Raw genomic sequence first — 12380 nt, 5'->3', positions numbered from 1 at the left:
CAGTTTTTGGAAACAGATTTTGTTTCGGACAAACAATGGGACAATTCTTGAGATTGTGTTTCTTATAGTCGCATCAAGCAAAAATGACGGTGGCAAAGAGAAGAAACGCCTGCAGAATAAAAATAATGTGTTTCAATTCTAAATATTGTTACAAAGAAACTCCTCTTCTTTTGTGTTTTCCGTCACTATCCGCTCCGCTCTGACTTGTCACATGTTAAAAATCGTTTAGATTATTTATAACTAAAAATATTCTTGAATTATCTAATCGTTACGCTGTATACTTTTACTTCCTCTATATTGGATATTTGACAATTAATTGACTATGGTTCATAGTTATTAGATCAATTAAAACAACAAGTATTATATTTGGAATTTTTTTACTTTTGAACCAAAAACATGAAAATAAATCATTCATAGATTCTATGATAAAGAATTTAGATAAAAAATAATAAATCCCTCACTCACTCTCTCCAACAAAATCAATAAAATGTATAACAAGAAAATGTGAGTACATAGCTGTAACAAAATATAATAGAAATATATTTATTTATTACTGTTATTATTGTTATTTTATTTCAACTTCTCTATTCTTCTTTACCACAAGTTTGTAAAATAGTTCAATAGTTGAGAGATTTATGACGAGTAGAGTTATTAAAAATCTCAAAATTTAAAAAGTGCGGACTAGCAAAAATTGATTGTTTCTATTTTTGTGGCAAAAATGCTTCAAGTTATTCAAATCCCCTCGCGCGTCTCGCACTCTCGCGCACCCCGTAGCACAATGTTAGCGCAATGAGAAATATGCAAAGTTTTAAATAAATTCCCCAAAATTTAATACTTGCTTGCTTCTCTCATGATCAATAATATGAACCTTAGTCAAATTATTGTCAAATATCCAATATAGAGGAAGTAAAGTATACAGCGCTTAACGTATTAGATATTCAAGAATATTTTTAGTTTATAAATAATCTAAACTGCTTTAACATGTGACAAGTGCAACTTACTTTACTAGCATTTACATCACTATTTTTTATTATTTGTTATTAATTGTTTATTTCTTTGTAACAAATATTTAGAAGTTAAAACATTATTTTTATTCTGCAGGCGTTTCTTCTCTTGCCACGTCATTTTTGCTTGATGTCGACTATAAGAAACACATCTCAAGAATTGTTCCCATTTTTGGTCCGAAACAAAATCTGTTTTTCGGAAGCATTCCATACTGTGTTCGGAAATGTTCAAAAAAATTCTTTGAACTTTAGAATTTCTAAAGTTATTTTGCGGTGATTTCCTGTAAAGTTTTTACAATTTATAATGTGAATTAAAAAAATATGAAAAATAAAAGAATTTAATTTGTTAATCCTATATATATTACCTTTCTCTATTTGAGCTCCTTTCAATTTCTACATTACCATTATTTTCTACAGTATTTGTGTGCATATCTGTGTCTATATTTAAAATAGTTGAATCCTTTGCCATATTTTCACTATAAAACAAAGTATTTGAATGTATAAATATTTTATGACAGCAATTAATATAAGATTTTATAAGTATAAACATACAATATACATGTATATAGTGTGTATACTTATTTATAATTGAGAAGTCCAACCTTTCTTCTTTTATTAAAGTGAATGATTCTTCTTTTATCAAAGTGGATGGTTCTTCTTTTACCAAAGTAAATGATTCTTCTATTACCAAAGTGGATGGTTCTTCTTTTACCAAAGTGAATGATTCTTCTATTACTAAAGTAGATGGTTCTTCTTTTACCAAAGTGGATGGTTCTCCTTTACCAAAGTGGATGGTTCTTGTACCAAAGTGAATGGAACTGCAGTCTTCTTTAATATTCTGTTTTTTTTATATTCATTCATTTCATGATAGTCACTCTCTCTGAAGTGGTCACTACAAACCCTGGCCCCTTTGTATACATTACGACCAATTACTTGAAACCATTTTTGTCGCATTTCTTCATTTGCTGGTATTCTAGAAATGTCGTGCACATTCTCTTCACTCATAAATATTCATTGTATATAATATTGCTAATAGTATCTGCATTAATCAGATATATATCTGTTCGAATTATATTTATTAAATTTTTATGAAATGAACGTCGTGGCTTTAGGGCTCTCCGCAGTACACATGCAGCAGTTTGTAACCATTTTTGAATTATTTTTAAATGCTAATTCTTATTACGTATTATATGAATATTCTTCCCGATGTGTAAACAATCGAGCGCTCAGCTTTATATTCCTTATATCCCACTCTTTCCTTTCCTAGCACCTAGGCCGGTATTCATAAGGGTTGAGACATAAGCATAAAATATTCTGTGCAAATCTAAATTATTTTCCTTCGTGTGATGTCTATAATTGAACATTTTTCCTTGCCTGTACAATGTATGTACAGTCTACATCACGGTTGATCCAAGCAACTGTCATCCAAGGTCGGTAGATGGAGGAACTGGCGAAGTAAAGTCCTCGCATCCACTCCACACGAGTTGACCCGAAAATGGCGGCGAAATGTAGGTTATTCTCGTTTTATGCGGGATACATGAGTAAGAACGGTGAAGTATTTTTGCATAAATGCAGGTTTTGGCAAAACAACCTGGCATTTTTGTTTCACAACACTCTGTTCACTTTGTTGTCGACTTTGCCTGCTGACTGACGTACACATCAATACACATGTATATCATGATACTACGTGTACATACATACATACACACATACGCGCTGTCCCGAAAATGGCGGTCATGCGAGGATCTTACTTCGCCAGTTCCTCCATCCACCGACCTTGCTGTCATCTATGTGCCGTTCAGTTAACCAGAATTGCAGTCGATAACCTATCTCCTATGGTAAAAGGTTGAGACATTAAGACACCCTGTATATACATGTATATATGGGGTGTTTTCCATCAACGACACAGTGCGACACAGCTAGAGTATCATTCTATCTTCTTTCAATACCAGTGAACAACAAAGATAGAATGATACTCTGTGTCGCACTGTGTCGTTGCTGGAAAACACCCATGATCTAGCAAAAAACGGTCAGCGAGAAAGATTATTATACACACATGTATGTGCACATACGATACAGGATACATATGCTCAGATATATGCGTGTATATATTTGTATTTGTGTATGAATACGAATGTGTGAATAAAAAATAGTCATATTTAATTATAATATATATATATATATATAATCCACTAATTATAATATCAACAAAATCAACAAAATTAGGTAAATAAAAACCATTTATTTCAGTTTCACTTTTCTCCTTAAAATCCTTAGGTTGGACCATATTATAAGAGTTTTTATTCACCGATGAGTAGCAATTAAATTCTTATTATCACTGGATTCAATCTCAATGGTGTCGCGATATTCTTTCTTGCAAGAAGTTACCGAAGTCTCCAGTTCTTGCATTATAGGCCTTCGTACGGATATAAATTTTTCAAGAGATTGCCTTGCTTCTTTAACTGACAGTTGAAACTCTGTGGAATACAGTAATAAATCGTGTTTTCGTACGGCTGAAGCGCTACTATACGTACGGTGTTAGTAAGATACGTTTGAATTCCTCAATAGAGTGGCAGTCAATCATTAGTGCGATTGTGCGAAGATGAAAATTGTTTAAGTATGGGTTTCTGATATTTAATGCATTTCCACTTGGCGCAAAATTGCATTACGTGAGCTACGTCTAATTTAAGAATGTGGCATAGTGTTATGCTTCTCTGACAACATTTCATTCACTGCCAATGTTGTTTGTTCAAAATTTATAAATTTAAGGGCTTTAGGCTGATAGCAGCACGTGCGCAACGAGCTTGTATTTTATTACAATAAAAGCCAGCTTCGTAAAGTGTGGTGTTTCCTATGCGCCGCGAGTCCTCCCGCGAGTGTCGCGAATGTGTGTGTGTGGGTGTGTCCAGCGAGCATCGCTCGCCACGCAACACATGTTTAATTTTCCAATTCTGCATACAAAAAGATATCGAATAAATATATTTAAAATGTCCCCGTGAGGTTAAACTTTACTTAACGATGTACTTATAATTTAAAAGTTCAGTATACTACAATGAAGACATTTTTTAAGCAATAACTTCTTCATGTTATAAAATGGTATAAAAGCGTATCGTATTTATAATTAACGTGTTAAAATGCATTGCTCAATTCCTTTTCAGATTTTTATTTTATAAAATATAGTTTTACAGTTGTCAATATTTGGTAGAACAACAGTATCATGTTTAAAACATATTTTAGATTATAAACGCATACCAATAAAAAAAAATGCTAGAATTCGTTAGCTAAATATAATACATCGTCTGGATACTCAGTTGCTAACATTTTATTTGGCATGTAATAAGTACCTTTGAATTCCGAGAAATATTCACCGAGTTCGCAATTATTAATAGCTGTCGACGTATTTAGCTTCTCTAACTGGTCTGAAATAAAAAATATACACTCATGTTATTATACAGAGTGCTCCCAGGTTAAATGGCCAAACTTGGAATATGAATTTAGTACCTCTAAAAAAAAACAAAAAATTCCTATGAAAGTATACTCACAAATGCTTCGTTCAACAGATGTTAACTTCTAAAGTTATTTGGATATAAGATCTATTAGAAATAAATAATTTTGAAATATAATCTAGGTTTATCTTCTCTCTTGTTTTACAGTAATCAAAACCACGTTGAAAATATCACGGATTGTTCAAGAATTTTTATGTGACCAAACATGATTCATTAATGAAACATTATTTCTTTGATTGAGAACCTTGTTTGTTAAATATGGCCTCATTTGTCCACAAAATATTTTATGAAAATTGTGAATCATTATTTCTTTGATTTAAAAACCAATTGCAAGATGCTTTCCTGAGTGGCATATCAGCTGGACACGTTGAAGATGGATAACTTCCATCTGAGAGTATTTTTCATATAATTGTGGAAGAATTTCCTAACTGAAAAACAGATCTTCGGATACTTGTTGATAGGTTTTGGTTGAAATGCTGCAATATGATAGCTATTATTCTTTTATTTTGCAGTGGTGCAAACACTCCATCAGCCCGTAGGACCATATTAAATGACTCAGTTTCCTTCAGTCGTTGAAATGTTAAAGTTAATAATATCTTATTTGGCATTTCTTCTGTTTGGAAATCGCATGGCGTATTCACAGTGAGCAGCATTATAAGTATTTCCGTCACAAAAGCTATATAAAGATATGGTATAGTGAATATGTCGATATTCACAAATCGAATACGTATGAAACATGATTGTATTAGTAATTAGTGTATTCCACGAAGCATTCAGTGAACCCAATTATTTTGTACAAATGAATGGAGCTTTGTTTAAAGGTAATGTCTGTCACTGATCTATAAACGAAAAAAAGAGATATTTCGACATTATTCAATCCTATACTTCTATAACATCAAAAATCAATATCTCTTGAACAAAGCGTTTGTGAGCGTACTTCCAGAGGAAAGTTTTTGTTTTGAAGTCCTCATCATATTTTAGGTTTAAGAAAATCATATTTTAAATTTGATCATTTAACCCGGGAGGATCCTGTGTATAGTAATTACATATGTGTATAGTAAATATATATAATTCGGAATAGCACAATTTATTTAATATAGTGTGTTTATACCTTCGCATATACAAAATGTATCCTGGCTTTCGGAGAGGGCTAGGTACCGTATAGATTGGTTCTTGGCTCTCAATTCCAAATTATCACACTCTGATGTCCATCCTATTATCACAAGTGGCGCGTTATACAATTTAGAAAACATTTCAAGATTTAGAATACATTTCACGATCATTCCAACTGCAAATTTCATTTCAGCTACCCTCTTCTTTGGTTTGGGTGTGTATTTCAAATATTGTTTGCTTGGTGCATTGTAAACATACTAGAAAGTACAAAATAATTAACGATAATAAATAATTATCTATATAATTTCATATACGAGACATCCCCGCAAAAAGATAATTTCTTCAAAGGAGATAAATTGGAGTAACAGGCTCTTGTGCTATCTCCATAAATAAATAACATACATTTTTAATGAGATAAGGTACTAAGGAAATTCTAATAGAAATAAGTGTATCATCACTAACGTCCACTAGCTGCTTAAATTTAATGCAGAATCACGATTAGAACCATTGTACGTTATTTTATACATTTGTGCTTTATTTTGCCTCTCCCATTATCTTGCATAAGAAGATCATCTTTGTCAGATCATGTCGTCGTGACGTAAAGGACGATATAATATACGCAGAATATTCTACATATTTTATTTTTTTGTGTATACGTGTAATCTTTAAGTATCACATATACAATGGGCATGCGCGCGCGCAAGAACATACCTTATAATGAGACAATGAATGGGTTATTCTCTTTCGTAGTAAATCGATGTGTCTTCTTGCATAGCATGTAACACTAGACACATTCTGCACATATGTGGAACCACAAAATTTATTTATTGTGGAAACATTTCTTTCAGCAGATATTTTATTTGACAAATATGTAATAAGTACGCTGAAGACATATTGATATTTGTAATGAAAAAGTTTATATAAAACTAAATAAAATATTCATATATACAATGAATCCTAGTATTCTACTACCAAAGTAGAATCAGCATATAACAATATGCTGATATTCTCATCATGAAAAAATATATTAATAAATCTTATCTACAAAAATACGAAAAGAAAACATCACGAATTTTATTTCTTTACTGATAAACTTATCGAGATACCTTTTCCAATTCATCTACGAACTTAAATACATCTTCTTTTTCACTCATATCAAGAGACTGTGCTATCGAGCGTTCTGTTACCAGATCTAAAAACTTTGTCCACCAACGATCTCTTTCGAATATGCAACCGAGATCATTACACCTTTTCCTATGATAATTATGATACATATTCTCACGTTGTATTAATGACATATACTGTTCAGCCAAAGTTATCATCAGCTAAAACAAACATTACATTCATAAATTAAACTAAGATTACAAAACTGTGGAAAACAAAAAATTGTGTTGAAAGTAGAAACGAATCACTCTTTAATGGTTCAGGAATTTAAAATATCTATGCCAAATTACATGTTTGCGACCAATTACCTTATTGTTAATTTTATGAATTTTTGTCATTTAATAGATTTGATATAATATCCATGAATAATTACCTCTAACAAATGTATTCTGGGATATCTATCAAAATTTATGGAATATTCTAAAGTACAAAAATCAATTATTGGCAAGTTATTTATATTCAGAATGGCTGCATTGCGTCCGAGATGGATATAAAGACATTGTTCGTCATCAGAGTGTATTACATTACTGCAAGAAAATAATAAAAAAGTATATATACGACTAAAAGGAAAATGGAAATTTAGAAAAGATATGATTAATCGAAATTAATTTAAAATTATCTTAACCATATTAGCTGCCATTTTAATAACCAATAAGTTATTTCTTCCTGGACATCGTACGGACTATAAAAACTAGGATCAACTAGAAGAAAAGATACTAGATCACAATATATACCAAGTCGTCTGGCAACACTCTGGAATATGACTATCAGCGGTCCACTATACATCTGTAATTTATAAACATATGTCATAATTTAAGAAACAAAAGTATTAACATTAATAAAAACTAATAAATATGAAGCTATAGATATAACATAAGCTGATCATAGTATAGTATAAACTATTACTTACGGAAGCATTCTGCCTAGCAATACATAGGTATTGTCGAAAGAGATCTGATTTCAAAGAATGTACAACTGCGTTGAAGCTTGATTTCTCCAAGAGAATATTGAAAAGAATATTTATAATCTGCCTTCCATCGCTGTTGTTCCATTGATTTTCATAGATATTATTGTATTTCCAAATCGAGAATTGTTCACGAGATGCCGAGAATATTGGATGCTTTGGATTCTCAATTTTAAGGCGCTTCATCACCTGTTGTGCGATATTCTCCAGGTCCATTTCTATGTACGAGCAAGAGACATTTTTCTCCGGATGAAGCAATTGTATGATAAAATTTATCACCTCTTCCAATAGCTGCTGTTTAGCAGGGCGATTTATAAATTCCTCCCATACGTTTTCTATTGGGTTGGCCAAAAAGTAATTGCGTTTTTTTTATATAAATAAAAGGCGAATTTTTCATGGGAAACAAAAACTTTATTAAACAATATATTGTCCATTTTGTTTGATTATCTTTTGCCATTTTTCAGGCAACTTCATGATTCCGCGCTCAAAAAAGTTCTTATCTTTTTCAGCAAAACACAATTCCAACAACGATTTGATATCCTCATCAACAATCAAGGTTTTACCATTCGAGGCGTTTTGCAAAGAACGAAACAAATGGTAATCTGATGGTGCCAGGTCTGGCGAATATGGTGGATGTGGTAACATCATGGTAACACATCCCATCCAAGCTGCTACAATTTTTCACGAGTGACCAAACTTGTACGTGGTCTAGCGTTATCATGGTGAAACGCAACACCTTTGCGATTCACCAATTCTCGACGTTTCTGTTTGATGGCATCATTTAATTTATCCAGTTGACGACAGTATACGTCTGAATGAATGGTTTGATTCCTTGCAAGCAGCTCAAAATACACAATACCTTTAAAGTCCCACCAGACTGACAGCATAATCTTTCTTTGGTGAATATCTGCTTTTCAAGTGCTTTCAGCAGGTTCATTACGCTTGCTCCACGATCTTTTTCGTTTGACGTTGTTGTAGATGATCCATTTTTCGTCGCCTGTTATCATACGTTTCAAAAATCGATCATTTTCCTCACGTTTGCAAAAAAGAATCGCAGATGTCAATACGCTTAGTGAGATGAATTTCTTTCAGCTCGTGTGGTACCCAAATATCGAGCTTACTAATGTATCCAAGTCGTTTTAAATGGTTTTCAACACTCGATTTCGATACGTTAAGATTCTCAGCAATCTCTCGTGTCGTTAAACGCCGATTCGAATCGATCAGTGCCTTTATTTTGTCATCATCAATTTCGATTGGCCTTCCTGAGCGTGGTGCATCTTTCACATAAAAATCTGTAGATCGAAATTTAGTAAACGAATTTTGACACTGCCACAGTTTTAAAGCATCTCCGCCATATACATTACATAACTTTTTATGAGCTTGCACAGCATTTTTCCCTTTTCGGAAGTAATAAAACAAAAATGACGAAATGTTCTTTTTGATTTTCCATTTTGAAATCGACGGCAAACAAACAATTGTTAACGAAATCGTGTACTTTCTTTTTGTAAAACAAGCTTGAACTGTGAGTTGTTAACCTACATAATGAATTTGCGGTTTAGAATGAAGTTAGTTACATTTCAAGACATGTATGTCCATCTATTGGAAAAAAACGCAATTACTTTTTGGCCAACCCAATAGATGATAATGCCTTAAACGTCTTAGAAGGATTCTACCGTAATAAATATTTGTCAGGTCGCCCTTATATTCACTAAAATTAATATTTTGTATATTAACTGTACGATAAATGTTTTATCTATTTAACATATACGTTATAGTATAACTGCCTAATTATTCTTAAAACATTTGAATAAATATTCATTATTAATTAAATGTCACTTTTTCCACCGTTCATTTAAACTTGTTAATTCATCCATAAGTAAATAACAATTCAAGTGATGAGTTGTCTTGTTTGGATAAACCAATAAAAGAAGCTCTTCCTTATCGAGAATTATATTATTCAAGTGTTTGTGATATATACAAGTTTCGACCAAATTGTCGCCCCTTCCCACACGTTCCTTCAAGTACTCATCAGAACCGTTGTGATAGTACTTTTCGCTCATTTGTGCCAACAAATGCGGCAATTCTTTCTTACATTTTACTCGTGCTTCTACCAATTCTTCAAAAGTTCGATAACCTTTATGCATTTCGGTTTGACAAGCTTTTTTCAAACCAGACCATCTGGAATAAAAATATAAGGAAAGAATATATTTAATTTTGCGAATCATTAGATATATAATTATATAAATAAAACCATTGTCATAGTAACAACTTTTGAAGAATGAAAAACGACTTGAAATTACACATACTTTTCATGCAAAATCTAAGGTGAGTTCTAAAAGGATGTAAAAAGATGTAAAAACTTTTACACACGTGACCCAAATTTATACGTCATAATTTATCTGTTGTACGTTCAAGGAAAATAATATGAGCTTTTCCATTGCTTGGAATTTCGATAGAAAAATACGATCCAACGAATCGCAAAAAATACTGACCTCTGGTTCCGTTTTAACATAAACTCAGCTGTGTGGGACAGGATTGCAAAAAGGGAAGGACAGCAGGAGTGCAACGTGCTCCCAACACTCCTTTACTTATTTATCTTGTGATTTATCTTTCTAAAGAATTTAAGTTATATACAATTTTAATAACGCATGCAAAAGCTATATCAGACACAAAAATGTTTTTCTCTAATAAAAGTAACACTTTTTTAAAGAGTTTGGTTATATTAGTCACTGGATAATGGAAATAATAAGGACTCTACACTGAACCTTCTCTTATCTTCTCTAAGCAGCAACATGTGAAATGTACTGTATAAAGGTCTATTTACACATATCCGTGACGCTGTTCCTATGGTTATTCATACAAGACCGTACAATCTGACTTTTGATTTTTAGTAATCTTCAAGATGGCTCAGTTTACCGACGATGAATTGGCAATAATTGCTATAATTTTGGATAAAGAGGAAGCGAATGAGATGAAGAAACGGAAGTGAGGACACGAAGCATAGAAGAAAAGAGAAAGTGAAGGAGAATTTGCTACTTTGTACAAGGAACTAATTAAATATTATAAGTTTATTATAGAATTGAAAACACGAATGAACATAATATTCTATTTACATCCAAATCCACGACTTGACAAAAAAATGATCTCTTTGGCACGGAATGATCTACAGGCAAACTTACTGACGTAACGCGTTCGTGAAGAAACAAAAATATCGTTTGTAATAAACAATCCACGAATACTGAACTGAGACTGAACAATCCGAATACGGTACTATGCCGGACATGTATGAACATGTCCATTTAAAACCAAAGGAATGACACATATTAGCACTGATACTGAAAATCACGGAACCGAGCGGATACGGCACTGACGCGTCACGGATATGTGTGAAGGGACCTTAATAGATTGTCATAAAGCACACACACATGCGTAATTTATGTATCTATCCTCACTACTCAGTCGCAGCGGCCGTACTACCATTTTGAATAAAAAACACACGCGAGTGGCAGAGGATCACGGCAGATTGCATCATTAGCACAGATTACTTATTTAGAAGAAAAATAAAGTTTTCTTACACACTAACAATAAGTGCAAGTGATTTCTACCCTAGAATATCTGCCCACACAGATGTATAGGCTGTAGGTCCGCCACTCTTTTACTATAGAGACATAATCGTTGTTTATATAGGTGTAATCGTTTTTTCGAGAAAATTCCATTCTAAGTTTGTGAACTCTGTTTCGATAACGTGACATAATATGACATACCGTTAAAAATTGGTATCATAAATATCTTGATTAATGAATTACAAATAAAATAAAAGTGGAAAATACCTCTGATTGAACTTTTGCCGCCAAACTGAGCTGGGGTATTGCATTTGATAAAACTGCTTGCATGTAGAGAAGTTTGCAAAATCTTGAACACTGATGTTGTTAAAATCCAGAATTATATATATCAATTCGACGGGAAGATTCGTTAGTGTAACCATTGTGAGAAAATAGCGATATAAATGACTACGATACTTGTACGAAATTTACATATTGTGCATCACACTAGCAATTGCAGTGGATTGTGGGTTGTCACTTAAATGCATAAAATCGAATGCAACACTACAGCACAGTGTTGGAAGCGACACTCTTATTGTACACGTGCAAGTATTCTCTAAGTGATGGATAAAGTTTGTGAAACGATGTATCCTTTAGTAGACACGTGGTAGACACTAATAGGTCTATATTCAGAACGCGTTTACAAACAGCCTCCAATGTGACTTCTCAGCCAATCAGGTGGTTTTTAAGTCACTTCTAGAGGCGTTTTTCTCGTTGTAAGCAGTAGAGAGGAACCTGAGGGCGCAGTCCCATGGTGCGGAATGTGCGCAATGCGGAATTGGCGGAACGCTTGTAATTGGTTCGATCATTGTTACGTTCGTTCCGCCGATTTCTTTCCGCACATTTTCATTTTATCGCGGAATTACGTTACCAATTACCAGTGGAAAAAGGCAAAATGATTTTTAATTTGTCTTTGCAAAAATATATGGTAATAACTATTGTCAGTAAATGGCTTCACAAGTACAGGGTGGGGAAAAATTATTGGTCAAGCTTTCGCCAGTCGATTCTACTCGTCGAGATCGCCAAC

General features: G+C 33.0%; 2 protein-coding genes across 2 annotated transcripts; both read right to left on the bottom strand.

Moving 5' to 3' along the window:
- Window positions 1–850: 850 nt before the first annotated feature.
- LOC113561500 lies at window positions 851–2009 on the bottom strand. The gene is made up of 4 exons (XM_026968004.1): window positions 1938–2009; window positions 1607–1842; window positions 1370–1480; window positions 851–1285 (listed from the first exon to the last, which is right to left on the bottom strand). Exons 1-4 carry the CDS (start codon window positions 2007–2009, stop codon window positions 1021–1023), a joined length of 684 nt encoding a protein of 227 aa, XP_026823805.1. The 3' UTR covers window positions 851–1020.
- A 2230-nt stretch (window positions 2010–4239) lies between these two features.
- On the bottom strand, window positions 4240–11736 carry LOC113561499. Its single transcript, XM_026968003.1, has 7 exons — window positions 11582–11736; window positions 9610–9929; window positions 7698–8086; window positions 7413–7573; window positions 7161–7314; window positions 6730–6948; window positions 4240–4442 (listed from the first exon to the last, which is right to left on the bottom strand). The coding sequence occupies exons 1-7, from the start codon at window positions 11734–11736 to the stop codon at window positions 4272–4274; spliced, it is 1569 nt and encodes a 522-aa protein (XP_026823804.1). The 3' UTR covers window positions 4240–4271.
- Between the last annotated feature and the right edge of the window lie 644 nt (window positions 11737–12380).

This window comes from Ooceraea biroi, chromosome 2 (genome assembly GCF_003672135.1).
Source record: "Ooceraea biroi isolate clonal line C1 chromosome 2, Obir_v5.4, whole genome shotgun sequence".
NCBI lineage: Eukaryota > Metazoa > Arthropoda > Insecta > Hymenoptera > Formicidae > Ooceraea > Ooceraea biroi.
Note: the sequence above shows the minus strand (reverse complement) of the source record. Positions and strands in the feature narration are given on the sequence as shown.

What these genes read in the sequence shown, in the direction of transcription:
- LOC113561500 (XM_026968004.1), bottom strand. Translation starts at nt 2,009, where the DNA reads ATGAGTGAAGAGAATGTGCACGACATTTCTAGAATACCAGCAAATGAA. An exon ending in TGCGACAAAAATGGTTTCAA is followed by an intron (nt 1,843 to 1,937) that starts GTAATTGGTCGT and finishes TAAAAAAAACAG; the next exon opens with AATATTAAAGAAGACTGCAG. An exon ending in AGGAGCTCAAATAGAGAAAG is followed by an intron (nt 1,286 to 1,369) that starts GTAATATATATA and finishes AAAACTTTACAG; the next exon opens with GAAATCACCGCAAAATAACT.
- LOC113561499 (XM_026968003.1), bottom strand. Translation starts at nt 11,736, where the DNA reads ATGGTTACACTAACGAATCTTCCCGTCGAATTGATATATATAATTCTG. An exon ending in ACTTATGGATGAATTAACAA is followed by an intron (nt 8,087 to 9,609) that starts GTTTAAATGAAC and finishes CCAACCCAATAG; the next exon opens with AAAACGTATGGGAGGAATTT. An exon ending in CCAGAATACATTTGTTAGAG is followed by an intron (nt 6,949 to 7,160) that starts GTAATTATTCAT and finishes TGTTTGTTTTAG; the next exon opens with CTGATGATAACTTTGGCTGA.